General features: G+C 39.1%; 1 protein-coding gene and 1 pseudogene across 2 annotated transcripts; one reads left to right on the forward strand and one right to left on the reverse strand.

Annotated features, from left to right (window-relative positions):
* DUSP11 (dual specificity phosphatase 11) lies at positions 1 to 27,336 on the forward strand. 2 transcript variants are annotated; one of them, XM_030877590.3, is made up of 9 exons: positions 1 to 226; positions 1,620 to 1,695; positions 2,657 to 2,788; positions 5,777 to 5,900; positions 9,296 to 9,356; positions 15,560 to 15,606; positions 16,222 to 16,297; positions 16,520 to 16,708; positions 26,703 to 27,336. In XM_030877590.3, exons 1-9 carry the CDS (start codon positions 126 to 128, stop codon positions 26,896 to 26,898), a joined length of 1,002 nt encoding a protein of 333 aa, XP_030733450.1. In that variant the 5' UTR covers positions 1 to 125; the 3' UTR covers positions 26,899 to 27,336. The 2 variants fall into 2 exon arrangements, with proteins under 2 accessions (XP_030733450.1, XP_030733452.1); XM_030877592.3 differs by having other exon boundaries at positions 16,526 to 16,708; positions 26,703 to 27,331.
* On the reverse strand, positions 11,760 to 12,979 carry LOC115864115 (RING finger protein 11-like; annotated as a pseudogene).
* Positions 27,337 to 27,671: the final 335 nt, after the last annotated feature.

Here is a 27,671-nt window from a genome sequence, read left to right on the forward strand (position 1 = left end):
GGTCCGCGAGCTGCGTGAGGTAACGCCTAGGTGCCTGTGGTTCGTGGCCTTGTGCTGGCACCGGGGCCGCCGGGTTGGCGACTTTGGCACTCTTGGCGTTGGGTGGGCGGCATATTGGGGGTCACATGAGCCAGTGGCATCATGCCCGCGGGCGCTGGGGTCAGGGTCGCGGATATTCTGGACGTTCGTCGGCCAAGAAGAAGGGCGGAAACCACATCCCGGAAAGGTAATACACCTTGGCCCCTGGGCGTTGCCGGTGGAGCTCAGAGCCCCTGGGCCTGGGCTTCGTCTCTTGTGCTGTCGCCTGTCACAGTGGCCCCCGCGCGCTGCCCCGTCCGCGCTGTGCTAGGGGGGGTACTGGTCGTCTCGCGGCTCAGTTCACAGTAGCTGAAAGGGACAGTGTGTGATGTTCTGATTTCTCCCCATCGTTTTAAAAGGGAGGCTCTGGCCATTGCTCCTCGGGTAAAATGCAGGGGGACTGCTTTTTAAGATGGGACTGTCAGTGTTGGGGACCCTCCTTAATTACCAGGATGGAATCCCCTTCAGTTCCTCAAGCTGTGTTGTTTAGGCACAGAAAATGTGAGTAAGAGGAACTGGAACTAAGTTTGAGTGAAAAAACGCACCGGTACCGCCGAATTTTCCGTTGAAACAGTTGATTTGTTTTGTCTCTAGGAATTATAAAGGGCGTACTGTTGCTTCCTAACCGGTGTTACTTGAGAGATCTACCTCTGTACGTTCAAATGATTAATTTTGATGCTCATGTGTGCAGTAAACCCTTTAATTCCCTAAGACCTTCCTTTCCTCCATCTCATACCCCATTAAGCCCGCTTCAGTTTATCTCCTGAATTTCTTTTGAATCTGTCAGCTCTTCCTCAACATCCTAATACTGAACTTGCCTGTCTGTTGCAAGGAGGTCCTAACTAGTGTCCATATATCTTCCAATCCATTCTTCATACAAGAAACCTTAAAAGCAAGTTGGAACATTGCTCAGAAACATCGCTCAGAAACATTGTTTTGAGAAGAGAAAACAAACTGTTGGCCTTTAAGACTGTGCGTGGTCTAGAATCCTCTGCTTCTCTGGCCCCATCTTGTGCCACTTTTGCCCTCACTTTCAATGCTTCAGATACACTGAATTAACCTTAGTTCTAACTCATCTTACAGAAGTCAGTTCAGATATTATTTTTCACTGTGATTCCTAGCATTAAGGAATTTTATTATCAGGTTTTGTATGAGGACTAAAAATAAACTGTGAAGTGAAAAAATTGAGTTTAAACTATTTCAGTCAACACTCATGTATTAATGATACCTTAGTATCCAACATCGGGCTAGGTTTTATTAGTGATACAGAAGTTCTGGTCATCTCTGGTTTTAGATATCCCTTATTTGTTGAGACCTTTGCATTGTTTTGTTGCCTTTTATCTGTTATCAAGATGGGACAACAGGAACAAGGGAAGTATAGGTTATTACTAGGTGGGGTTGATAAGTGGAGCAGCAAAATGCAAAGCAGAAAGAACAGGGACCTACCCTAGAGGGATATGATTTCCATTTTCAAGGCGCTTTCATCCTATGCAGGGAGACAGCCTAACATAAAATTTGCCTAACAAAAAATATATTAACAGGTGGAAAGACTATCTCCCAGTTGGACAGCGGATGCCTGGGACTCGTTTCATTGCTTTCAAAGTTCCTTTAAAAAAGGTAAGCAAAAGTTAATACCGTATGCTTCCAGAAATCTGAATTCACCATATAGATCCCTAGCTCTCAACCCCGTCGTACTCCGTTTTCCCTATTTTTTAGCGAATACTTTTTAATACCTCCTTTACTATCCAGAATGGAATTCATAGATAAATACAACCTACTTTTGTACTTAATTAAAAAAACAATGTAATGCCCTAACTATAAATAAAGAATAAAGTAATTTCTAAGAAAGTAATAGGTATCTCAGTATGTAAATGTTTGGGGATGACTATACTAGAAATAAAGAAATAGTCACTTACTTGTACCATGAATGCAGTAAACTATGGACTTTGATTGATAATGATGTTTCAGTGTTGGTTCATGAATACTAACAATTGAAGCACACTGATATGGAATGTTGATAATGGGGAAGGCTGTGTGGGATGAAGGAGAGCGGATATAAGTGGGAACTGTGTACTCTGCTCAGTTTTGCTGTGAATCTCAAGCTGCTCTAAAACTAGTCTACTAATTTAACAAACACTGTGTGTTGCTGACACTTGAATAACCAAAGAGATCAATGGAACAGGGTACATGTATAAGCCAAATACATGAAAGAATATTTAGCAGTGAAAGCCATCCTTCCTATATGTAGATATTCAAGAAGTATTTATTTCTGGCACTCTGCTTGGAGCTGACAGTACAGTGGTAGGCAAAATTGATGTGGTCCCTGCCTTCTGGGAGTTTACAGTCTGGTTAGGAGACCAACATGAAATAAACAAACCTAGAAATAAATATATAGAAGTGAACTTATTTTTTTCCTTCTAATCTCTCTGGAAGAAAGGATTGTAATATCGCTTGTAAATTCCAGAGGAGGAGACATTACTTTTAATCTCATATGTTAGCATCACAGGGTTTGAATAAATGGATAATATAATAAAGGATTTTAAACACATGTTCTTTCTTATTTTATTCTTTCTGACAGAGTTTTGAAAAGAATCTTGCTCCAGAAGAATGTTTTTCCCCCTTGGATCTTTTTAACAAAATCCAAGAACAGAATGAAGAACTTGGGCTGATAATTGACTTAACATATACTCGCCGCTATTATAAGCCAGAGGTAAATGGAACCCGTAATTGAAAATGACCTTCTTTCTGATACTGTAATAATTGATAGTAATTCAGTAGTTATCATCTTATGCTAAGGTGAATCCTGGCCTTCTTTCATGGGTTCAAAAAGGGAAGCTAGTGGTTTCCTTAAATACACATTTGTAATTGCTGTTTCAAAATGAGATTAAAGATATGAATTGAACTGTAGTATTTGGCAGTAGGCTCTAGATATGCTTAAGAAATTCTATAAGCTTCCATGTTCTATATTTTGAAAATGAAGTAAACTTTTAGTAAAAATAGTAGTAGTCTAAAAGGAAAGAAAGGTATGTCCATTATGTCTTTAGCACTTATTTTAAGCAGTTGCCTGAGCACGTTTAAGCATCACGGTAAAAGACAATTGTTCTCTAAGTTTTATGCTTTCTTTTCCTAATACCTTCTGATATAGTACAGAACCCATATATTCTCTTGACCCATGTAGGACATTCCAGTGCAAAAGAATTATCCTTCTTCTGACCTGTTCCATGGCCTTGGGAGACAGTAACACCTAATGTTTGTTAATATTTGTATCAGTTTGCCATTTAGAAAGTTCTTTCACATGCATTGACTTAGTTAATCTTCACAACAATCCTTTGCTGTTGAAGTGGAAGTAGTACTGATATCTCCTGCTGAGTGCTTACTCTGCACTAAGCTCAGAGGATAGACAACTACAATTACTAATTTTACAGACGATGAAACTGACTCTCGGAAAAGGAAGAATTGAAATTTCAACTCAGTTATTCCTCTTTATTTTTATTGTGGTAAAATATAGAGAAATAGTATCTGTTTTAACCATTTATAAATATGCAGTTCAGTGGCATTAAGTACAGTCACAGTGTTGTGTAACCATCACCGCTGTCTATAACCAAAACTTTTTCATCATCCTCAACAAAAACTCTGTAACCATCAAACAGTAACAACCCCATTTTCCCTCCCACCAACCCTTGGTAACCTCTATTCTATTTTCTGTCTCTGTGAATTGGCCTATTCTAGGTACCTCGTGTAAGTGGAATCTGCAGTATTTGTCCTTCTGTGTCTGGCTTATTGCACTAAACATCATGTTTTCAAGGTTTATCCATGTTATAGCACCTAACGAAATGCTGTTTCTTTTTTGGCTTAGAAAATCCCATTGTGTGTATATAGACCATAGTTTGTTATTCAACGGTTGATTGACACTTGGTTGTTTTCCACCTTGTAGGTATTGTGAATCATGCTGCTATGATCATTGGTGTACAGATATTTGTTCAAATCCCTGCTTTCAGTTCTGTTAGATGTGCAGCGTAGGTAGTAGCAGAGTTGTTGGATCATACGGTAGCTCTACGCTTAACCTTTGAGAAAGTGCCAGACTGTTTTCTACAGTGTCGTCTTGTTTTTAAACAATTATCACAAATTTTAAGCATATACAAAAGTATAAAAATACTGTGAGTGTTCCTTGTATACCCATGAACTCATCCAGCTTTCTTATTTACCAACTGATGGCTGTCATGTTTTATCTATACCCCCACCTGTTTCACCCCATTCCATATTATCTTGAAGCAGCTCCGAGACAGCATGTAATTACACCTGTACGTTTTTGGTACGTGCATTTAAAATATAGGACTTTTATTCCTTAATATCATTTTTTAATATTAAATACCCAGGGAGTGCTCAAATTTGCAGTTGTCTCCTAAACGTCATAAAAAATTGTTTATAAGAATTTTGAATTAGATCCAAATAAGGTCCACACTTTGCCGTGGATGGTTAGGTCTCTGAAGTCTTGTTTAATCTATAGGTTCTCCTTCCATGTCTCTCTCACTTTTTTTTTCCTCCTTGAATTTTGTTTTTAAAGAAACCAGGTAATTTGTCCCATCTAGATGTTGATGATTACATTCCATGTGTTGGTAACATATTCTTCAGTCCCTTTATTTCCTGTAACTTGGTAGTTGGTCTGAATGAAGCTTGCATGTTTTGTTTTGGCAAGACAGTTTCATAGGTGATGATGTGTTCTTCCATGGAGACATATATAATTGTGTCTTTCTGTGGTATTAGCAGTCACTGATGATTCATACCTACATCCATTAATTCAGTTGAGACTTCAAAGAATGGTGAATTCTGTTGTTCTTTTTTTCACTTATTAGCTGGGTATATTTGTACGAGGAGAAGATTCCCCTCATCAGCTGTTTGGTTGCCCAGTTGTAGAGGCATGATTCTCTTCTTTTATTTAACAGGTTTCAAAATAATGAGTTGATTCACAAATATCCTCCAGTGGTGACCAGTTTTGTAAAATTTTATTTATTCCTATCACCGTGGACTCCGTTACAGTTATTATTCTAACTGAGGCCCTATCTTTGGCCAGTTGGAGCTTCTCAGTGACTCCTGAGTCCTTTTGAAATGACATCAGTTCTTTCTAGACTTTTTCAGTGCTCAGAGCTAGGAATTACGTATGTTTGTTTTTAATATAAAATATATCATAGGTTCATACTGCTACTTTCCATTTATTTTCAGAACTACAGAATTTTCACTTATCCTTTTCTGTCTTCTATTGATAGTCTACTTTCTCCCACCCCAAGAATACCAGTTCTCAACAATGCCTGAAATTTGCTCTGTTTCTTAATTCGAATCCAAGTTCTTCTGACTGTATTCTACTACTCTACTTAAATCACAGCCGCTTTATGCCCTTGAAATGTAAGATAGAACATAAATGTAGGTAGAACTGTTGATATCATTTTGAGTTACATGTACATTCATTCACATAGATTTGCTTTTCCTTTTGCATGCCTGGTAACTGTCCGTTCTGCAGTTTTAATGAAAACCAAGTGATAATTACTGGTTAAAGCAGCTTTGGAAAAAATGGCTCTTATCAGAATGACTGACATACTAAGTTTAATGTACTCTCCTGGTTTATATTCTGCCTTCTCTAATTAATTTTTTATTCTTTCCCTACAAAGGAAGTAATACATATTTTCATGGTTTTGCCTTATAGGACTTACCAGAAAGTGTTCCTTATTTAAAAATTTGTACAATTGGGCATCAGGTGCCAGATGATGACACTATTTTTAAATTCCAGTGTGCTGTTAATGGGTTTTTGAAGGAAAATAAAGATAATGGTGAGTTGTTGTTTTGTTTTTTTTTTCCTTTCCCTGAACTTTGGTATGCATTTTGAGTGGGGTTGGGGATTTTTAACATTTTTAATAGTTCTGACATTAGTGTCAAGTTGTGTTTGGTAACATTAAGGTGGAAATGTCAGATGGTGCTAATAGAGTACGGTGTTTTTCCTGTTTATGGTCACAATTTAGTTTAGTTTGGAAAGTGATTTTTGTGAGAAATATCAACTGAACTAGCTTACTTATCTGTTTTTTAAAACTTTGAATGGAAAAATACATTAAAAAAATGTTCTTTTGTCCTATTTATTGGTTGAGAGGTGGAAGAAAAGGTTAAGACTCTCAGGTTCTTAGCGTATATAAAAAAGAAAACCAAAAGCGAAGTTTTGGAGTGAGACAGATCCCTAGAAGCAAAACAAAAGAGAGTGGACCAGAAGAGGGGCTTCCTCATCATATATGTGTTTAAGATATTTTTGCCGCTTTTACACTTCGGGTGCAAGTGAGGAAGAACACTACCACCTCTTATTCTTATCTTCAGACAGGAAGAACTTAAAAGGCTGGTGTTTTCTTGTTTCTGCTTTAAGATCTACTCTGTTGATAGTAGGTCTTAATAGCGTGTGAATTTTAAGGATCCACTTGCCTTTTTCTAGCATCTAACTATCAGAAGGAACGTGGTGTTTGCCATGTTTTAAGACTGAGGAATCTTTTGTCTTTGGAACACCACTGACGCCCATGTGAAAGTGTTCATTTTGTCCTCTTTCTAAATTTAGCCTGAGGAGTGTGCACTTTATTAAATAAATATAACAGACAGTAAATATTCCGTGTATATATAAAATGATGCACATATATACATAAAACAGGGAGTAGGGGAGAAGGAATAGAGATGGAGGTGGGAAGATAGGGGATAGGAGGTGAGAGAGGAGGGCGAGACTGGAATTTCAAGATAAATTTTCATTCTGTAACCTGGTTGCTTAATGCAGGTACTAGCTCTTAAATATCTTCAGCCCTATTCACAGATCTTTCCTATACTTTAGCTTTAAAACTTGAGAGGCTTGGCCTTGCCTGTGATAACCAGGGTGTCTAGAAAGGAGGCAAATTATCTGATTTGTTTAAACTGTAGTCACAGAAATGTTACCTCTTAAGATGTTAGGGCGCAGCTGCTGGCCTACTCCCTTCCTCCAGCCTCCTTTGTGTGTGTTCTGTCTGTTCCGCGTCGGCTAGAAGATCCTTACAAGTGCATGAGAACACGTTTGTAAACCTTGATTGTTCACGTGTTATACCAAGTGTAGTCCATTGCATATGCTGACTCCTCTGAGGGTCTTCTGCATGCAGTGGGCCAACTTCACCATGCTGTCTGCCATTGCAGTCTCAGGACCTTAGTTATGATCCATTGGTGACTTTCCTCTGCTGTAAGGCCCTCCCACAGGTGCCAGGCTCACTGATAATGAGGAGGAGACTATACTATGCACTCCCTAGAATTTGTAGAGACTCAGAAAATAAATTGTTTCAGTGAACACCGAGAGCCTCATAGGTTTGTTGTTAGGGCACGGGGATACAGAGGTGAGTAGAAGTCTTTGTTCAGTAGCAACTTACAGTTATCTAGGAAGATAAACATGTAGTGAGTATAAGTGGGTTAATTATAATAGAAGAATCAAGTGCAGCAGCAATATAGAGGAGAAATTGAGGAAGGCCTGACTGAGGAGACAGCGTTTGAGCTGGGCTTGGGGGAAGAGGATTTTGCCGGAATGAGGAAAGGACAGCCCAGGTATTGGGGACAGGTACAGAAGGCACAGGGCTTGAACTTGTGCTCTGGAGGGGCAGCCTCTGGTGTGACTAGAGGGTAGTGTGAAAGGGCAAAGAAGTCATACATTGATTTTCAGCAAATATTTGTATAACACCTTCTAAGTTGAAGGAACTGTTCTAGGAAGTAGGAACAGAACAAAGTTCTTGCCCTTACGTACTTTCCATTCTAGTGGGGGAGAGAGATAAATAAATAAGTAAATACATGGAGTGTCAAGTGGCGGTAAATGCTTTGGAGAATAACAAAAGAAGATGAAGAGGTGAGGGAATGTGGTAGGTGATCAGGGAAGTCCCCTCTATTAAGATGTCGATTAAGCAGAGCCTTGAAGTGAGAAACAAGCCATTGGCTATCTGGGAGAGTGGAGATGGGGTGGGAGAGTGTGTTCTGGGAGAGTGGAGATGGGGTGGGAGGGTGTGTTCTGGGAGAGTGGAGATGGGGTGGGAGGGTGTGTTCTGAAGCAGAAGGAATAGTAGGTGCAAAGTCCCTGAGGCACGACTGTGCTTGGCATGTTTGAGGAATAGTAAGGAAGCCAGTGTGGCTGGACAGGGGAAAGTGAGTGAGGGCAGGGCAGTAGAGAATGAGATCAGGGGAGACTGGCGGGGCAAAGGAGGGAGGTGGATGATGTAGGTCCTTGTAAGTCATAGTTTGAACTTATAATTCAGTTGGAGAGACACACTGATATTTGTTTATAAAGAGTTCTCAATGCTATGCTAAAAACTTGGGCTTTATTCTGTGCTAAGTGAAGATTTTTAAGCAACAGAGCAATCCAGCCAAGTTTATATTTTAGAAAGATAACATCTTCCATGTGGAGGATCAGTTGAAATAAAAGAGATTGCTAGAATTGCAGGGCGGTAGTAATCCAGGCAGGAGATGACAAATGCCAGACACCACCTAGTCACAGACATACCTTTTGCAGAGATCAGCTACGTGTTGTTGTTTTTTATTTACTTTCTCTTATAATTTTTTTTAAGTGCTGGACCACGAAACACTGTGGCGTAGTTGGAAAAATCTGAGACTCGATTCTAGTCTTTTTTCTGTTGGCCTGCTGTGCAGCTTGGGCTTACGTCTCAAGCCTTACTTTTTCATTGTGAAATAAGAACGGTGCTACTTAACCAAGGTCTCCACAGGCACATAGACCCGTGGCGTGTGAGGAGCAGTGAATGAGAGAAGGAATGGAAGTGCTTTGGGACCCCAAGAGCCCTTCAGAAACCGTTTGTACTTTTTAATATTGAGCATTAAAAGTGAAGGCATTCCATTTGTTTCACTCAAAAACAAATTCTCTTCTTCTGATAGCCTGTTTTTTTTTTTCCACCCCCTTTTTCTATAGTCAAATCAGTTCCTGATGGGCATTCTCCAGTCCACACTATTGCATCTGATTGGAGGCTATGCAAAATTTCCCAGAGACAATGAATTTTGACTTTATAGTAGTTAATTCTTCATAGTACATTCCTTCAAAAACACTCCTTTCTTCAGAGTTTTTCCTTTTCAGGATAGTGGTAGTGTTGTGGTAATTAATAAATGCTACTCTTCAGAAAAATTGTATAACTTTTTTGTAGTGTATCTACTTCGCTTACTTAATTCCATATTCCCTGTTTTATAGACAGACTTATTGGTGTCCACTGTACCCATGGTTTAAACAGGACTGGCTACCTCATCTGCAGGTGAGTTGCAACCCCAAGAGGCAGACCATGTTTAAATTGTTCTGTTTGCAATAGTAATGTAAGCTAATGTAAGCTGAATGCAAAAAATGCAGTCAGAAGGGCTTCCCTGGTGGCGCAGTGGTTGAGAGTCCACCTGCTGATGCAGGGGACGCGGGTTCGTGCCCCAGTCTGGGAAGATCCCTACATGCCGCGGAGCGGCTGGGCCCGTGAGCCGTGGCCGCTGAGCCTGCGCGTCTGGAGCCTGTGCTCCGCAACGGGAGAGGCCACAACAGTGAAAGGCCTGCGTACTGCAAAAAAAAAAAAAAAAAAAATGCAGTCAGAGAAATGTATGAAGTTTAAGGCAATTTTGCCCCCTACTCAGAGGTTACCACCAGTAATAATTTAGCACATATTTTTTCAGACGTAAAAAATGCAGATATAAGCATATACAATGGTCCCTTGGTATCTGCAGGGGATTGGTTTTAGGGCTCCCCATAGATACCAAAATCCTCGGATGCTCAAGTCCTGTATGTAAAATGGTGTAGTATAGTCGGCCTCCCATATCTGCAGGATATGGAACGGTTGGATGTACAGAACTGACAGTACATGTGATTTAATGGTATAGTATTTAGACATTCTGGTTTATAATTTAATATATGGTGGACATCTTCCTATGAAAATATTTGGAGACCTCATTCTTATTTATTTATTAATATGTTTTTTCCCAAATTTGCTTTATGTAGTTGGATATAAATTAATGAACAAAAACTTAAGCAAGATACATGTAACAATTTAATAGAACCTGATACTCTAATTCTTTCAATTTTTCTCAAACTCATCATGGGGCTTGTAAGAAAATTAACCAACATGGATACTACTACAGTTGAATGTGAAATCTTTAAGTGCTTATGACATACTAAATTCTTCTATAATGCACTTATGAAGAACCCTTCAAGAGACTTGTGTTTTGTATGTAGAAAAGTGTTGAGTCAAATATTCAACTCAGTATAAAATAATAAGAAACACTTCTGATTTGTTAGGTTGAGATTGCTTCTCCTTTTACTAATGAATGATTTTTTTAGCTATAATATCACTGAGCTGAACAAATATGTCACCTTTGAGTACATAAGGAAAAATAAACACATGCTAAATGGGTAAAACATTACAACTACATGTTTAGTAGCCCATCTGTACTTCTAACACTTCAGAAGCTTAGAGATTCAGAGTGTTCTTACATTAATTGCAAGAAAAGTATAAAGGAGAAATTCCTTCTTTTTTGAGATCACAACTGTGAAGTCATGATTATACAAATTCTGCATTTGTGTGCAAAACATGAAACACATTTATCTTAATTCTCCCTGCTTACAATTGTCAGTCAACTAGCAGGACTTTCCTTCCAAGAAACAGACAGATGTGTTTTATATAACTTCAGTAACCTCAGCACTACAATAAGAAGACATGCAGTATCCTTTTGCTGTGGTTGAAGACAACAGGGAAGGAGGTCACAGGAAAGAATAAATCAAAATTGTTACAACTGAGAAACGTTTGTCAGTTTAACCATGGTGCCACTTTCATTTTTACATAAGCATGTTGGCATAACTCAAGCTCAATAAATCAGAATTCTTAATATTTAAAATTTACCTTAACTTTTAATTATCACCATGTTAACAACCAAAATAATCAGATGAAACACATAAGAAAGGGTAATGTTAAACCCCACTTTACTAGAGTTAGTTTCTGGACACATTAACTCATTTTTTTATAGAAGAGGGACAATGAATCTCAGTTTGCTTACAAGCTAGGAGATCACTCTGCATTTCTTAACTGCAAACAAATATAGCACTTGTAACAGGTTATAAATAAACTGGTTTTCAAGCACAGAGCCAGCCCCAACAGTAATAGTACACTATTTAAAAAGACCTAAGGCAATGAATTCCATTTCCAATGGAAAAAATGAATCATATGGTCTTGGACAAACAATTCTGATGGTTTACTTAACAGTCACTTAGTAGTTCTTCCTTGCTCATAGAACTTTATGATTTTTTAGAGGAGTGAAGCATTCAGCTTTAGTGGATAAATCCTTGTTAGCCTAAGACAGTCATTATTATATGCCTCTTTGCCATGAATTGTCTTATGAATGGTCATATCAGTCTGTTTTGGCAAATGAGTAATTAGGGGAAGGCTGTTACTGTGCTTATGAGAATGATATTTTTCTCTGAAGAAAGATAAATATGCATTAGGAAAATGACCATTTGGACTCTTTTTCTGCTTCCTCCTTGTTTTGTGAGAATATGATACTTGGTTTTACCGCAACCATCTTGTGACCATGAGATGATTATATGCCAATAACGACAAATGGTAGATTAGAAAGAACCAGCAAAGACAGAAAACAGCAACATCAATAGTAACAACAATCACAGCAAAAGAACAATGGGACCTTTACTTGTGGAGTTCCTATAAAATAAAAAATAAATGCTCTATGTTTATTCTAAAAAAAAAAGAACTGTGCAAACAAGCTTAAAACTACTTTTTTTGTGCCAATGTTATCAAATGTAGCTTTTAATAAAACCTTGACCCAAATGCCAGCAACTTCAGAAAAGAATTTGGGTAGGGGGAAGAAGAAAGTTATCTCACTTAGGAAAAACAACCACTATCTGTATCCTAATCTTCGACACAATTTAAACATATATAGCTGCTGTAACACTATACAATTCCTATGTACTAGAGCAATAATAAGATCTAAATACAATTATATTTTTAAACACTGGGTGAAGGCTTTACATAAAAATAGCATCCTACTTTTCCCCATAAATTTCTAAAATATCACGTACTTTTCCCCAACATCTGCAGCCGTTTAGGAATTTTTAGGAAACTTTCATGCATTATCTTAATTCCTAATCCCTGGATCTTTGGGCTCAACGAGAAAAGATCAAAACCACCAAAAATGATGGTTCACTTGAAGTCAGGTGAGAGACACTGGCTCAGTTAGTCTCGTAGGACAAAAGCAGTGCTGCATCAACTGTCTCCATGCAGGAGGGGCCCGTGAAGGATCTCGTCAGCCAGTCATCTGTACAGCCCAGGTGATCTGCATACACAGCAGAAATCAAATTGGGTTGTAATAAACAAAGTCCATCACACAGATCACACACTCCCGGATCTTTTTTCTAATATTTATTTTATTTTATTTTATTTATTTATTTGGTTGCACCGGGTCTTAGTTGCAGGCAGTGGGCTCCTTAGTTGTGGCATGCAAACTCTTCGTTGTGGCATGCGTGTGGGATCTAGTTCCATGACCAGGGAACGAACCCGGGCCCCCTGCATTGGGAGAGCGGGGTCTTTAGCCAGTGCACCACCAGGGAACTAGAGAGAGGCTTTTTTTCTGATCCATTTCTTCCAGGGTCATAAACTCCTTTAGGCTGATGCTGTATGAGGCCTATTCTTTCCTATTTTGTTCCTCTCAGCTGAGTTGCTAGGCGAGTCTGGCTAGGTGTTGGATGATAGACCAAAACTGGAACTTGATCCAGATACGACAGCAGCGGCTCCTGATCCAGCTCCGTCCCCTTGCCGAAGCTAGCCCAGTCGGACTGAGACTTGTGAGGCAGGGAGATGTCATCCGAAGTGGGGGACTTAAGGCATTTCCCCATCTTCCGGGGCTTGAGTGTGTGATCTGTGTGCTGTTTTGACAGTCTTCCAACCTCATTCTTTTTTAAAATAATTAATTAATTTATTTATTTATTATTTTTATTTATTTTTGACTTTTAAAAATTTATTTTTTATACAGCAGGTTCTTATTAGTTATCTGTTTTATACATATTAGTGTATATATGTCAATCCCAATCTCCCAGTTCATCTCACCACCACCGACCCCCGCCCTGCCTCGCTTTCCCACCTTGGTGTCTATACGTTTGTTCTCTACATCTGTGTCTCTATTTCTGCCTTGCAAACCGGTTCATCTGTACCATTTTTCTAGATTCCACATATAGGCATTAATATACAATATTTGTTTTTCTCTTTTTGACTTAGTTCACTCTGTATGACAGTCTCTAGGTCCGTCCACGGACCTTTGTCCTTTCATCTGTCGATGGGCATTTAGGTTGCTTCCATGACCTAGCTATTGTGAATAGTGCTGCATTGAACATTGGGGTGCATACGTCTTTTTGAATTATGGTTTTCTCTGGGTATATGCCCAGCAGTGGGATTGCTGAGTCATGGTAATTCTATTTTTACTTTTTAAGGAACCTCCATACTGTTCTACATAGTGGCTGTATCAGTTTACATTCCCACCAGCAGTGCAAGAGGGTTCCCTTTCCTCACACCCTCTCCCGCATCTGTTGTTTGTAGATTTTCTGATGATGCCCATCTAACCGGTGTAAGGTGATACCTCATTGTAGTTTTGATTTGCATTTCTTTAATAATTAGTGATGTTGAGCAGCTTTTCATGTGCCCTGTGGCCATCTGTATGTCTTCTTTGGAGAAATGTCTATTTAGGTCTTCTGCCCATTTTTTGATTGGGTTGTTTGTTTTTTTAATAATGAGCTGCATGACCTATTTATATATTTTGGAGATTAATCCTTTGTCTGTTGATTCGTTTGCAAATATTTTCTCCCATTCTGAGGGTTGTCTTTTCATCTTGTTTATACTTTGCTGTGCAAAAGCTTTTAAGTTTCATTAGGTCCCATTTGTTTATTTTTTTTTTAAGGCTGCATTTTTCCTTTGCTTACTGATGAACATATAAAAGTCCGAAGTTTTTGATATTATAAAACATCAAAGTAATGAACCTTGCTGTGTGAACACCTTTGAATATATATGCTTTGTCTCAGTTAACTTCACTCAGAATGGGACTTCTGCATCAAAGAGTTGGTGCCCTTATGCTTTTTGTGGTTGTTGCTACACTGTACCAATTTATGGTTGTTCATGCAGGAAATACTTATTGAGCATGTGTTATGTTTAAGCACTGTGCTGGGTGCTAGCAAAAAGACTTGTGACATTTTGTGAGTAAAGAGACTTGACCTGCCCTTTGTGAATTCTAACAGTCCAGAGAGGGAATAGATATTCAAGAATCATACTCTGCATGTAGAATTACAACTCTGACAAGTGCCAAGGAGAGGAACATGGTACCATGAGAGCATATTTTAGGGAGGATTTGATCTCATCATGGAGATTAGAGAAGGTTTATTTAGGGATGTTTCAGCTGATATCTGAAGGATGAGTAGGTATTAAGCAGATAGGGACGTTGGAGAGAGATTTCTGAGCATAAGGAATAGCAAAAGACCCTATAAGAGGAAAGCATATGGTGTGTTGGAGGAACTGGCCAGGAAGGTGGGGCTGTTGGGGGAGCATGTGATTATAATGGAGCTACAAGTGTGGGCAGGAGCTCGATTGTGCAGGCTTATGTTTAAGGTTTCAGACTTTAATAGAAAACCATTGAACTTTTTTTGTTGAACGTGAGTGTGTGGAACATACCTAATTGCATTTTCAACCTATCATTTTGCTACAGAGTGGAGAATACACCGCAGGGAGAAAGTGGAAGCGAGGAAACAAGTTAGGAGACTTTTGTAGAAATTGGGCATAATGGTGGCTTGGACCAGGGTATGGTGGTCATTTTGGTGGAAAGATGTGGACAGATTCTAGAGGTATGTAGGCAGTATCATTGTTAGCACTGGTGGTGGGTTGAGGATGAGGGCGAGGGAGAAATAGCTGTCAGTGATGGTGATTCCTAAGTTTCTGGCTCCTATGGTTGGTTAGATAGGGTTTTTTAGATATGATGTTAATATTTATCCTAATTTGTCTTTTGTTATTTGTTGGTTCTTGATGAATACTCTGTCATATTAAGTCTCCTGTTTTGAGTGTACAAAGCATTTTGATCAAAACTGAGTGTTAAAAAAAAAAACAAAACTGAGTGTTGTATGTTATCAGATAACTTTTTAACATCTGCCAGTTTGGTCATGTATTTTATTCTCTTTCATTTATTAATTAAATTATTGTATTAATGTAAATAATTATATTAATAAATTTTCTAAAGTTGTGTTATCCTTGCATCCTTGGAATAAAGCCTTTTTGTAATCATGGTATATATCATTCTTTAATAATTATTGATTAGATGTGCTGATACTTTCTTAGGATTTTTATATCTATATTTGTAAAGCGAAATTGGACCTTTTTTGCAAAACCTTGATTTTCTTTTCTTTTTATTTACAAATGACTCGAATTTTGTTGTTTTGTAGATATTTGATTGATGTAGAAGGCATGTGGCCAGATGATGCAATTGAATGTAAGTATAAGGGTTGTCACTACTTTTCCGTTTTTACAAAATTTGAAGGTAGAAGTGTAGGGGAATTTCTTAAGTTTTGGAAAAAGAGAAAAGTTTGTAATTCATTTGTTCAGACATAAGATAAGCGTTTACCAAAAGTTTTGAAAGGGATGTATCTGGAAATAGCGAGATATAACAGCCTGAATAATTAGTCAGTGGATTTCAGCATTTTTTTTCTTTTTTTAATTTATTTAATTAATTTATTTATTTTTGGCTGCATTGGGTCTTCGTTGCTGTGCGGGCTTTCTCTAGTTGCAGCGAGCGGGGGCTACTCTTTGTTGCGGTACGCGGGCCTCTCATTGCAGTGGCTTCTCGTTGAGGAGTATGGGCTCTAGGCACACAGGCTTCAGTAGTTGTGGCACGTGGGCTTCAGTAGTTGTGGTGCATGGGCTTAGTTGCTCCGTGGCATGTGGGATCTTCCCAGACCAGGGCTCGAACCCCTGTCCACTGCATTGGCAGGTTGATTCTTAACCACTGTGCCACCAGGGAAGTCCCTGGATTTCATCTTTAATCTGCTTTCTCTGGGAAAGATTTGCTTTTTGTACAGTTATCTCTAACAATTCATCCGTTCCTCAGTATTCAATAGGAGCCGTGGACATTGCTTAGAAAGACAAAACTACATTGAAGACCTTCGGAATGGTCCCATCAGAAAGTAAGTTGCATTTTATATGTGATATTTGTGGTTAGGAAGATCTATTTTTATATAATTTAAGCTGCACATATCCCTTCTTCTTATAGCTTGTTTACTTGCTCGAGGAAGCCTAAACAAATAGGAATGGGGGGAGGATGGAATTGTTATTTTCACGGGCCAAAATATAGTCACTAAATTGGCTACTGAATTTGCAGACCAGTAATATTTTGTGGAAACATTCTGTTTGAGGAATCGGGATTCCAGTGTATCCAGAACAAGTGGTTTTGAAGACTCAGCGCGTATGATGGAACCAGTTCACACAGCTAATAAGTCTGTTAACCAAGGACTGAAGTATAACCTACATCAGACCCCAGGTTACCCAACATCTCGGCATTTCCGTACCCAGACCCAAGATTCGCAGCAATCAGAAAGGTATCTCTGCTTTCCCTTTTTCTAGAATTGAAATAGAAATTAATATTATAAATTAGTGCAAACACATTATAATGTGAAGAACTGGTGTTTTCTTGCTGATCAGTGTCAACCAGGAGGTATTGTTTGTTCCATATTTTGCATTTAGGACGGAAAATCAAGTACAGGAGGGGGAATAGGTGATTTTTCAGAGGCAGTTGGGAAGAGGACTTAGAAATTTTCATTGATTCTTAAACTTAGTTTAAGCCAATAATTTGATGTGAGTGTCAGAAAGGATCTTACATTCTTAGGCTGCAGTAATAGTGGTATAGTTTTCAGAACAAAGAAGGTTGCTTTATTTAAAGAGTAAATACAAATTATAGGGAAAATGGTAAAATTCCAGTAGAGAAACTTGCAAAGGGGTTGAACATATAAATCACAAACATACTTTTACATGGGAAACAGGAAAAACCTCAGTACAATTAAACAATACTTTTTGCTATTTTGCTATTAATTTAGCAAGTTTTTGACAAGGTAGTCCAGTGTATTGATTGTCAGGCTGGACTTGGGTTTGCATCCTGGCTCTGCTGTTCACCCTGTATGTGATCTTTTTTTTTTTAACATCTTTATTGGAGTATAATTGCTGCAATGAACATTCTGGTACACGACTCTTTTTGAATTATGGTTTTCTCAGGGTATATGCCCAGTAGTGGGATTGCTGGGTCATAGGGTAGTTCTCTTTGTAGTTTTTTAAGGAACCTCCATACTGTTCTCCATAGTGGCTGTACCAATTCACACTCCCACCAGCAGTGCAAGAGTGTTCCCTTTTCTCCACACCCTCTCCAGCATTTAATTGTTTCTAGATTTTTTGATGATGGCCATTCTGACCAGTGTGAGATGATATCTCATTGTAGTTTTGATTTGCATTTCTCTAATGATTAGTGATGTTGAGCATTCTTTCATGTGTTTGTTGGCAGTCTGTATATCTTCTTTGGAGAAATGTCTATTTAGGTCTTCTACCCAATTTTGGATTGGGTTGTTTTTTTCTTATTGCACTGCATGAGCTGCTTATAAAGTTTGGAGATTAATCCTTTGTCAGTTGCTTCATTTGCAAATATTTTCTCCCATTCTAAGGGTTGTCTTTTGGTCTTTTTTTTTTTTTCTTTTTTGTTACATCTTTATTGGACTACAATTGCTTTACAATGGTGTATTAGTTTCTGCTTTATAACAAAGTGAATCAGTTATACATATACATATGTTCCCATATCTCTTCCCTCTTACGTCTCCCTCCCTCCCACCCTCCCTACCCCACCCCTCCAGGCAGTCACAAAGCACTGAGCTTGATCTCCCTGTGCTATGCAGCTGCTTCCCACAAGCTATCTACCTTACGTTTGGTAGTGTATATATGTCCATGCCTCTCTCTCACTTTGTCACAGCTTACCCCTCCCCCTCCCCATATCCTCAAGTCCATTCTCTAGTAGGTCTGTGTCTTTATTCCTGTCTTACCTCTAGGTTTTTCATGACATTTTTTTCTCTTCAATTCCATATATATGTGTTAGCATACGGTATTTGTCTTTCTCTTTCTGACTTACTTCACTCTGTATGACAGACTCTAGGTCTATCCACCTCATTACAAATAGCTCAATTTCGTTTCTTTTTATGGCTGAGTAATATTCCATTGTATATATGTGCCACATCTTCTTTATCCATTCATCTGATGATGGACACATAGGTTGTTTCCATCTCCGGGCTATTGCAAATAGAGCTGCAATGAACATTTTGGTACATGACTCTTTTTGAATTATGGTTTTCTCAGGGTATATGCCCAGTAGTGGGATTGCAGGATCATATGGTAGTTCTATTTGTAGTTTTTTATTTTTTATTTTTTTATTTTTTTATTTTTTATTTTTGTGATACAAGGGCCTCTCACTGTTATGGCCTCTCCCGTTGCAGAGCACAGGCTCCGGACGTGCAGGCTCAGCGGCCATGGCTCATAGGCCCAGCCGCTCCACGGCATGTGGGATCTTCCCGGACTGGGACATGAACCCGTGTCCCCTGCATCGGCAGGCGGGCTCTCAACCACTGCGCCACCAGGGAAGCCGCTATTAGTAGTTTTTTAAGGAACCTCCATACTGTTCTCCACAGTAGCTGTATCAATTCACATTCCCACCAACAGTGCAAGAGGGTTCCCTTTTCTCCACACCCTCTCCAGCATTTATTGTTTCTAGATTTTTTGATGATGGCCATTCTGACTGGTGTGAGATGATATCTCATTGTAGTTTTGATTTGCATTTCTCTAATGATTAATGAAGTTGAGCATTCTTTCATGTGTTTGGTGGCAGTCTGTATATCTTCTTTGGAGAAATGTCTATTTAGGTCTTCTATCCATTTTTGGATTGGGTTGTTTGTTTTTTTGTTATTGAGCTGCATGAGCTGCTTATAAATTTTGGGGATTAATCCTTTGTCAATTGCTTCATTTGCAAATATTTTCTCCCATTCTGAGGGTTGTCTTTTGGTCTTGTTTATGGTTTCCTTTGCTGTGCAGAAGCTTTGAAGTTACATTAGTTCCCATTTTTAAATTTTTGTTTTTATTTCCATTTCTATAGGAGGTGGGTCAGAAAGGATCTTGCTGTGATTTATGTCACAGAGTGTTCTGCCTATGTTTTCCTCTAAGAGTTTGATAGTTTCTGGCCTTACATTTAGGTCTTTAATCCATTTTGAGCTTATTTTTGTGTATGGTGTTAGGGATTTGATCTAATCTCATACTTTTTTTTTTTTTTGGGGGGGGTACACGGGCCTCTCACTGTTGTGGCCTCTCCTGTTGCGGAGCACAGGCTCCAGACGCGCAGGCTCAGCGGCCATGGCTCACAGGCCTAGCCGCTCCGCGGCATGTGGGATCTTCCCAGACTGGGGCACGAACCCATGTCCCCCGCATCGGCAGGCAGATTCTCAACCACTGCGCCACCAGGGAAGCCCTAATCTCATTCTTTTAATTGTACCTGTCCAGTTTTCCCAGCACCACTTATTGAAGCGGCTGTCCTTTCTCCACTGTACATTCCTGCCTCCTTTATCAAAGATAAGGTGACCATATGTGCGTGCGTTTATCTCTGGGCTTTCTATCCTGTTCCATTGATCTATCTTTCTGTTTTTGTGCCAGTACCATACTGTCTTGATTACTGTAGCTTTGTAGTATAGTCTGAAGTCAGGGAGCCTGATTCCTCCAGCTCCGTTTTTCATTCTCAAGATTGCTTTGGCTATTCGCGGTCTTTTGTGTTTCCATACAAATTGTGAAATTTTTTGTTCTAGTTCTGTGAAAATGCCAGGGTAGTTTGATAGGGATTGCATTAAATCTGTAGATTGCTTTGGGTAGTAGAGTTATTTTCACAATGTTGATTCTTCCAATCCAAGAACATGGTGTATGTCTCCATCTATTTGTATCATCTTTAATTTCTTTCATCAGTGTTTTATAATTTTCTGCATACAGGTCTTTTGTCTCCTTAGGTAGGTTTATTCTTAAATATTGTATTCTTTTTGTTGCAGTGGTAAATGGGAGTGTTTTCTTGATTTCACTTTCAGATTTTTCATCATTAGTGTATAGGAATGCCAGAGATTTCTGTGCATTAATTTTGTATCCTGCTACTTCACCAAATTTTGATTAGCTCTAGTAGTTTTCTGGTAGCATCTTTAGGATTCTCTATGTATAGTATCATGTCATCTGCAAACAGTGACAGCTTTACTTCTTTTCCAATTTGGATTCCTTTTATTTCCTTTTCTTCTCTGACTGCTGTGGCTAAAACTTCCAAAACTATGTTGAATAAGAGTGGTGAGAGTGGGCAACCTTGTCTTGTTCCTGATCTTAGTGGAAATGCTTTCAGTTTTTCACCATTGAGGACGATGTTGGCTGTGGGCTTGTCATATATGGCCTTTATTATGTTGAGGAAAGTTCCCTCTATGCCTACTTTCTGCAGGGTTTTTATCATAAATGGGTGTTGAATTTTGTCAAAAGCTTTCTCTGGATCTATTAAGATGATCATATGGTTTTTCTCCTTCAACTTGTTAATATGGTTTATCACATTGATAGATTTGCGTATATTGAAGAATCCTTGCATTCCTGGAATAAACCCCACTTGATCATGGTGTATGATCCTTTTAATGTGCTGTTGGATTCTGTTTGCTAGTATTTTGTTGAGGTTTTTGCATCTATGTTCATCAGTGATATTGGCCTGTAGTTTTCTTTCTTTGTGACATCCTTGTCTGGTTTTGGTATCAAGGTGATGGTGGCCTCGTAGAAGGAATTTGGGAGTGTTCCTCCCTCTGCTATATTGTGGAAGAGTTTGAGAAGGATAGGTGTTAGCTCTTCTCTAAATGTTTGATAGAATTCGCCTGTGAAGCCATCTGGTCCTGGGCTTTTGTTTGTTGGAAGATTTTTAATCACAGTTTCAATTTCAGTGCTTGTGATTGGTCTGTTCATATTTTCTATTTCTTCCTGATTCAGTCTTGTCAGGTTGTGCATTTCTAAGAATTTGTCCATTTCTTCCAGGTTGTCCATTTTATTGGCATAGAGTTGCTTGTAGTAATCTCTCATGATCTTTTGTATTTCTGCAGTGTCAGTTGTTACTTCTCCTTTTTCATTTCTAATTCTATTGATTTGAGTCTTCTCCCTTTTTTTCTTGATGAGTCTGGCTAATGGTTTATCAATTTGGTTTATCTTCTCAAAGAACCAGCTTTTAGTTTTATTGAACTTTGCAGTCGTTTCCTTCATTTCTTTTTCATTTATTTCTGATCTGATCTTCATGATTTCTTTCCTTCTGCTAACTTTGGGGTTCTTCTTGTTCTTCTTTGTCTAATTGCTTTAGGTGCAAGGTTAGGTTGTTTATTCGAGATGTTTCCTGTTTCTTAAGGTAGGATTGCATTGCTATAAACTTCTCTCTTAGAACTGCTTTTGCTGCATCCCATAGATTTTGGGTCATCGTGTCTCCATTGACATTTGTTTCTAGGTATTTTTTAATTTCCTCTTTGATTTCTTCAGTGATCACCTCGTTATTAAGTAGTGTATTGTTTAGCCTCCATGTGTTTGTATTTTGTACAGATCTTTTCCTGTAATTGATATCTAGTCTCATAGCGTTGTGGTCGAAAAAGATACTTGATTCAATTTCAATTTTCTTAAATTTACCAAGGCTTGATTTTTGACCCAAGATATGATCTATCCTGTAGAATGGTCCATGAGCACTTGAGAAAAATGTGTATTCTGTTGTTTTTGGATGGAATGTCCTATGAATATCAATTAAGTCCATCTTGTTTAATGTATCATTTAAAGCTTGTTTCCTTATTTATTTTCATTTTGGATGATCTGTCCATTGTTGAAAGTGGGGTATTAAAGTCTCCTACTATGAATGTGTTACTGTCGATTTCCCCTTTTATGGCTGTTAGTATTTGCCTTATGTATTGAGGTGATCCTATGTTGGGTGCGTAAATATTTACAATTGTTATATGTTCTTCTTGGATCGATCTCTTGATCATTATGTAGTGTTCTTCTTTGTCTCTTGTAATAGTCTTTATTTTAAAGTCTATTTTGTCTGATATGAGAATTGCTACTCCAGCTTTCTTTTGGTTTCCATTTGCATGGAATATCTTTTTCCATCCCCTTACTTTCAGTCTGTATGTGTCTCTAGGTCTGAAGTGCACCTCTTGTACCCAGCAAATATATGGGTCTTGTTTTTGTTATCCATTCAGGCAATCTGTGTCTTTTGGTGGGAGCATTTAGTCCATTTACATTTAAGGTAATTGTCAATATGTATGTTCCTATTCCCATTTTCTTAATTGTTTTGGGTTTGTTATTGTAGGTCTTTTCCTTCTCTTGTGTTTCTTGCCTAGAGAAGTTCATTTAGTAGTTGTTGTAAAGCTGGTTTGGTGGTGCTGAACTCTCTCAGCTTTTGCTTGTCTGTAAAGGTTTTAATTTCTCCATCCAATCTGAATGAGATCCTTGCTGGGTAGAGTAATCTTGGTTGCAGGTTCTTCTCCTTCATCACTTTCAATATGTCCTGCCAGTCCCTTCTGTCTTGCAGAGTTTCTGCTGAAAGATCAGCTGTTAACCTTATGGGGATTTGCTTGTGTGTTATTTGTTGTTTTTCCCTTGCTGCTTTTAATATGTTTTCTTTGTATTTAATTTTTGACAGTTTGATTAATATGTGTCATGGCATATTTCTCCTTGGATTTATCCTGTATGGGACTCTCTGTGCTTCCTGGACTTGATTAACTATTTCCTTTCCCATATTAGGGAAATTTTCAACTATAATCTCTTCAAATATTTTCTCAGTCCCTTTCTTTTTCTCTTCTTCTTCTGGATCCCCTATAATTCGAATGTTGGTGCATTTAATGTTTTCCCAGAAGTCTCTGAGACTGTCCTCAATTCTTTTCATTCTTTTTTCTTTATTCTGCTCTGCAGTAGTTATTTCCACTATTTTATCTTCCAGGTCACTTATCCGTTCTTCTGCCTCAGTTATTCTGCTATTGATCCCATGTAGAGTATTTTTCATTTCATTTATTTTGTTGCTCATCATTGTTTGTTTCCTCTTTAGTTCTTCTAGGTCCTTGTTAAATGTTTCTTGCATTTTGTCTGTTCTATTTCCAAGATTTTGGATCATCTTTACTATCATTATTCTGAATTCTTTTTCAGGTAGATTGCCTATTTCCTCTTCATTTGTTAGGTCTGGTGTGTTTTTATCTTGCTCCTTCATCTGCTGTGTTTTTCTGTCTTCTCATTTTGCTTATCTTGCTGTGTTTGGGGTCTCCTTTTTGCAGGCTGCAGGTTCGTAGTTCCCATTGTTTTTTGTGTCTGTCCCCAGTGGCTAAGGTTGATTCAGTGGGTTGTGTAGGCTTCCTGATGGATGGGACTAGTGCCTGTGTTCTGGTGGATGAGGCTGGATCTTGTCTTTCTGGTGGGCAGGTCCACGTCTGGTGGTGTGTTTTGGGGTGTCTGTGGACTTACTATGATTTTAGGCAGCCTTTCTGCTAATGGGTGGGGTTGTGTTCCTGTCTTGCTAGTTGTTTGGCATAGGATGTCTAGCACTGTACCTTGTTGGTTGTTGAGTGAAGCTGGGTGCTGGTGTTGAGATGGAGATATTTGGGAGATTTTCGCCGTTTGATATTATGTGGAGCTGGGAGGTCTCTTGTGGACTAGTGTCCTGAAGTTGGCTCTCCCACCTCAGAGGCACAGCACTGACTCCTGGCTGGAGCACCAAGAGCCTTTCACCCACACAGCTCAGAATAAAAGGGAGAAAAAGTAGAAAGAAAGAAGGGAGGGAGGGAGGAGGGAAGGAAGAAAAGAAAGAAAGAAGATAAAGTACAATAAAATAAAGTAAGATAAAATATAATAAAGTTATAAAAATAAAAAAATAATTAAGAGAAGAAAAGAAAAAATAACGGACAGATAGAACCCTAGGACAAATGGTGGAAGCAAAGCTATACAGACAAAATTTCTCACAGAAGCATACTCCTACACACTCACAAAAAGAGGAAAAGGGGAAAAAATCATAAATCTTGCTCTCAAAGTCCACCTCCTCAATTTGGGATGATTCGTTGTCTATTCGTGTATTCCACAGATGCAGGGTCCATCAGGTTGATTGTGGAGCTTTAATCTGCTGCTTCTGAGGCTGCTGGGAGAGATTTCCCTTTCTCTTCTTTGTTCTCACAGCTGGCAAGGGCTCAGCTTTGGATTTGGCCCTGCCTCTGTGTGTAGGTTGCCGTAGGGCGTCTGTTCTTCGCTCAGACAGGATGGGGTTAAAGGAGCCGCTGAATCGGGGGCTCTGGCTCACTCAGGCTGGGGGGAGGGAGGGGCACGGAGCGCGGGGCGAGCCTGCGGCGGCAGAGGCCAGCGTGACGTTGCACCAGCCTGAGGCGTGCCGTGCGTTCTCCCGGGGGGGGGGGGTTGTCGCTGGATCCCAGGACCCTGGCAGTGGCGGGCTGTACAGTCTCCCTGGAAGTGGGGTGTGGATAGTGACCTGTGCTCGCACACAGGCTTCTTGGTGGCGGCAGCAGCAGCCTTAGCGTCTCATGCCAGTCTCTGGGGCCCGCGCTTTTAGCCTCGGCTTGCGCCCATCTCTGGAGCTCCTTTAAGCAGCGCTCTTAATCCCCTCTCCTCGTGCACCAGGAAACAAAGAGGGAAGAAAAAGTCTCTTGCCTCTTCGGCAGCTCCAGACTTTTACCCGGACTCCCTCCCAGCTAGCCGTGGTGCACTAACCCCCTGCAGGCTGTGTTCACGCTGCCAACCCCAGTCCTCTCCCCTCGCTCTGACCGAAGCCCGAGCCTCAACTCTCAGCCCCGCCTGCCCCGGCGGGTGAGCAGACAAGCCTCTTGGGCTGGTGAGTGCCGGTCGGCCCTGATCCTCTGTGCGGGAATCTCCCCGCTTTGCCTTCCACACCCCTGTTGCTGTGCTCTCCTCCGTGGCTCCGAAGCTCCCCCCTCCGCCACACGCAGTCTCCACCCACGAAGGGACTTCCTCGGGTGTGGAAACCTTTCCTCTTTCACAGCTCCCTCCCACCGGTGCAGGTCCCATCCCTATCCTTTTGTCTCTATTTATTCTTTTTTCTTTTGCCCTACCCAGGTATGTGGGGGGTTTCTTGCCTTTTGGGAGGTCTGAGGTCTTCTGCCAGCGTTCAGTAGGTGTTCTTTAGGAGTTGTTCCACGTGTAGATGTATTTCTGGTGTATCTGTGGGGAGGAAGGTGATCTCCGCGTCTTACTCTTCCGCCATCTTCCCAGAAGCCCCCCTGTATATGCTCTTGAGTAAGATCTCTAAATTCCTATTTTATTATCAGTTAGATGGAAATTTTAATAATATTATAAATAAAATTTTAATAACATATACCTTGGGATTGTTGTAGATTATTACATGAGTTAATAAAGTACTTTAGCACATTGTAAACTTTCAGTTTTCAAAAAGATATTTTGGCATTTTTAGCAGATGTAAACATTTCAAAAAGGTTGCTTGTATTGCCAGGGCACTAAAAAATGGTATAGCCCTTTTGAAACATAACTGTAATAGCCATAAAAATGTTCATACCTGGTAATTCCACCATGAGGTTACAGAAATACTTAAAAATATGGAAAAATCTACGTGCATTTAATCATTCAGCACATTTCTCAAACTCCCTACTATGTATCAGACTCTGGACTAGATGCTTAGGATACAGTTGTATATGTTCTGGGATGTTAATCCCAGCATTATTTACAGTAGTGGAAAAATTGGTAGCAGCTTGCATTTCTAATGATGAAGAATAGCTAAGTAAATTATTATATCCATACTATGATATTTTATAAAACCATTGAAAGTGATAGCTTACTTATGATAAGTGAAAATAATAGGTTATGATTCAGCAGTCAAAAAAAGATGTTAGGGGGAAAAAGACCAAAAGTAAATATTAACCAGTTTACTTAGATTAAGTGGGATTGAGGGGTTTTTGGGGGTGTTTGCTTTTCTCAGATTTCCAAATTTTCTTTTGTATGATTGTATTAGATTTACTGATGTTGCTTTTGAAACAATTAAATTTTAATTTTCCAAATTTGCTGCATGTGCCAAGGTTAGAATTTCTACATTTTATAATTAATTTATATATGTATTTACTTATGAAGTGAAAGTAGGTTCCTGGTTTCAAAAATAAATAGCTTATTCTGTTTCATGTCAACCCTGCCACACTTGGAGAGAATGTATCTGATTAGAATAGTATGGGCATTTATAGGGAAAGATGGAAAGGCTTCTGGGAACCTACAGTGTGCCAAGGCATTGTGGTGGGTAATTGAAGTATATCATCTTAATTTACCTTCAAAACAATCCATGAAGATGGAAGGTATTATTAGCTCTATTTTATAAAGAACTACGAAATCCAAAGATTAAGCAATTTTATCTGCTAAAATCACGCAGGTAGAAAACAGTAGAACCAGAGTATCTATGTATAATTTTATAAAGCTTATTATATATATTTATTAAACTAATAATGGTGTATTACTTTTGTTTTGTTTAAGAAAATTTTCACAGAATCAGAACATTTACCAGAGAGGCCATATTCCTCCTCCTGGTCCCCACGGAGAGGACTGTTTACACAGGAGGTACTCTTGGAATGTAAAGCCAAATGGCAGTCAAGCAGCGCAGAACAGAAGGTGGTATCCTGGCAGTTACTACAGACTACCCTATCCGACCTATTATAGATGGACCAAGTGACACAAGCCTACCCTGGAAATCTACCTGGAGACAGAACAGGACCGAAGACAGCCAGAGTGACTTTTTATAAAATCAGGTCAAATGAGGTTTACAATCTATTTTAGTGCTCCCTTATGTGTTCAAGCTTAAGGAAAAATTATATTGATACTTAGCTCCGCTGATAAATTTGCAGTATTTACAACAGTGAAGGAAATAATCTGTCATTCCAGTCTTAAATTTTTTTAAAGGAGGATGATATTTTAGAACTGGTAAAAGTAATAAAGAACATCCCTTGTAAATTATTTTTAAAAATTCTATCTTCCTTTTCTGGTGTATTTCCTTCTGACTAGACTTGTAATGTTAGTGTGTGTGTGTGTGTGTGTGTGTGTGTGTGTGTGTGTATGTATGTGTGTGTGTGCAGAAAATTTATAGTGTTTTTGTCATGTTCTGTTATTACCCAATCATCAGGGTATCTCCCCCCCACCACCCCGGCCCCAAACTGTTCAAGATTTCTATTAAAATCTACCTAGGAGATAATCTCTTTAGAACCTAATCACTATCTATAATTAGTTGTAGTATTTTTGTGATTAGACATTTCTTTCTTTTGGCAGTCTATTGTTGGATTTGACCAATTTCCTTTCACTGAATTGTCAGATACGCCATGTAACACTGGATAAACTTTTAGGGATTGATTGTCAATTGAGCAGGAGAGACAAACTGATAAGCGTAAATGCTAAATGCTGGGTAATTTACCTGACAGGGTAATTGTTATCAACTGTGTGGAGCTACTCAGA

Source organism: Globicephala melas, chromosome 12, assembly GCF_963455315.2.
Source record: "Globicephala melas chromosome 12, mGloMel1.2, whole genome shotgun sequence".
In the NCBI taxonomy this organism is placed as follows: Eukaryota; Metazoa; Chordata; class Mammalia; order Artiodactyla; family Delphinidae; genus Globicephala; species Globicephala melas.

Excerpts from the sequence above, each read along its gene's own strand:
- DUSP11 (XM_030877590.3), top strand. The coding sequence starts at position 126 with ATGAGCCAGTGGCATCATGCCCGCGGGCGCTGGGGTCAGGGTCGCGGA. Across the intron at positions 1,696-2,656 it reads TCAAAGTTCCTTTAAAAAAG|AGTTTTGAAAAGAATCTTGC; the intron begins GTAAGCAAAAGT and ends TCTTTCTGACAG. Across the intron at positions 16,709-26,702 it reads GATTCGCAGCAATCAGAAAG|AAAATTTTCACAGAATCAGA; the intron begins GTATCTCTGCTT and ends GTTTTGTTTAAG.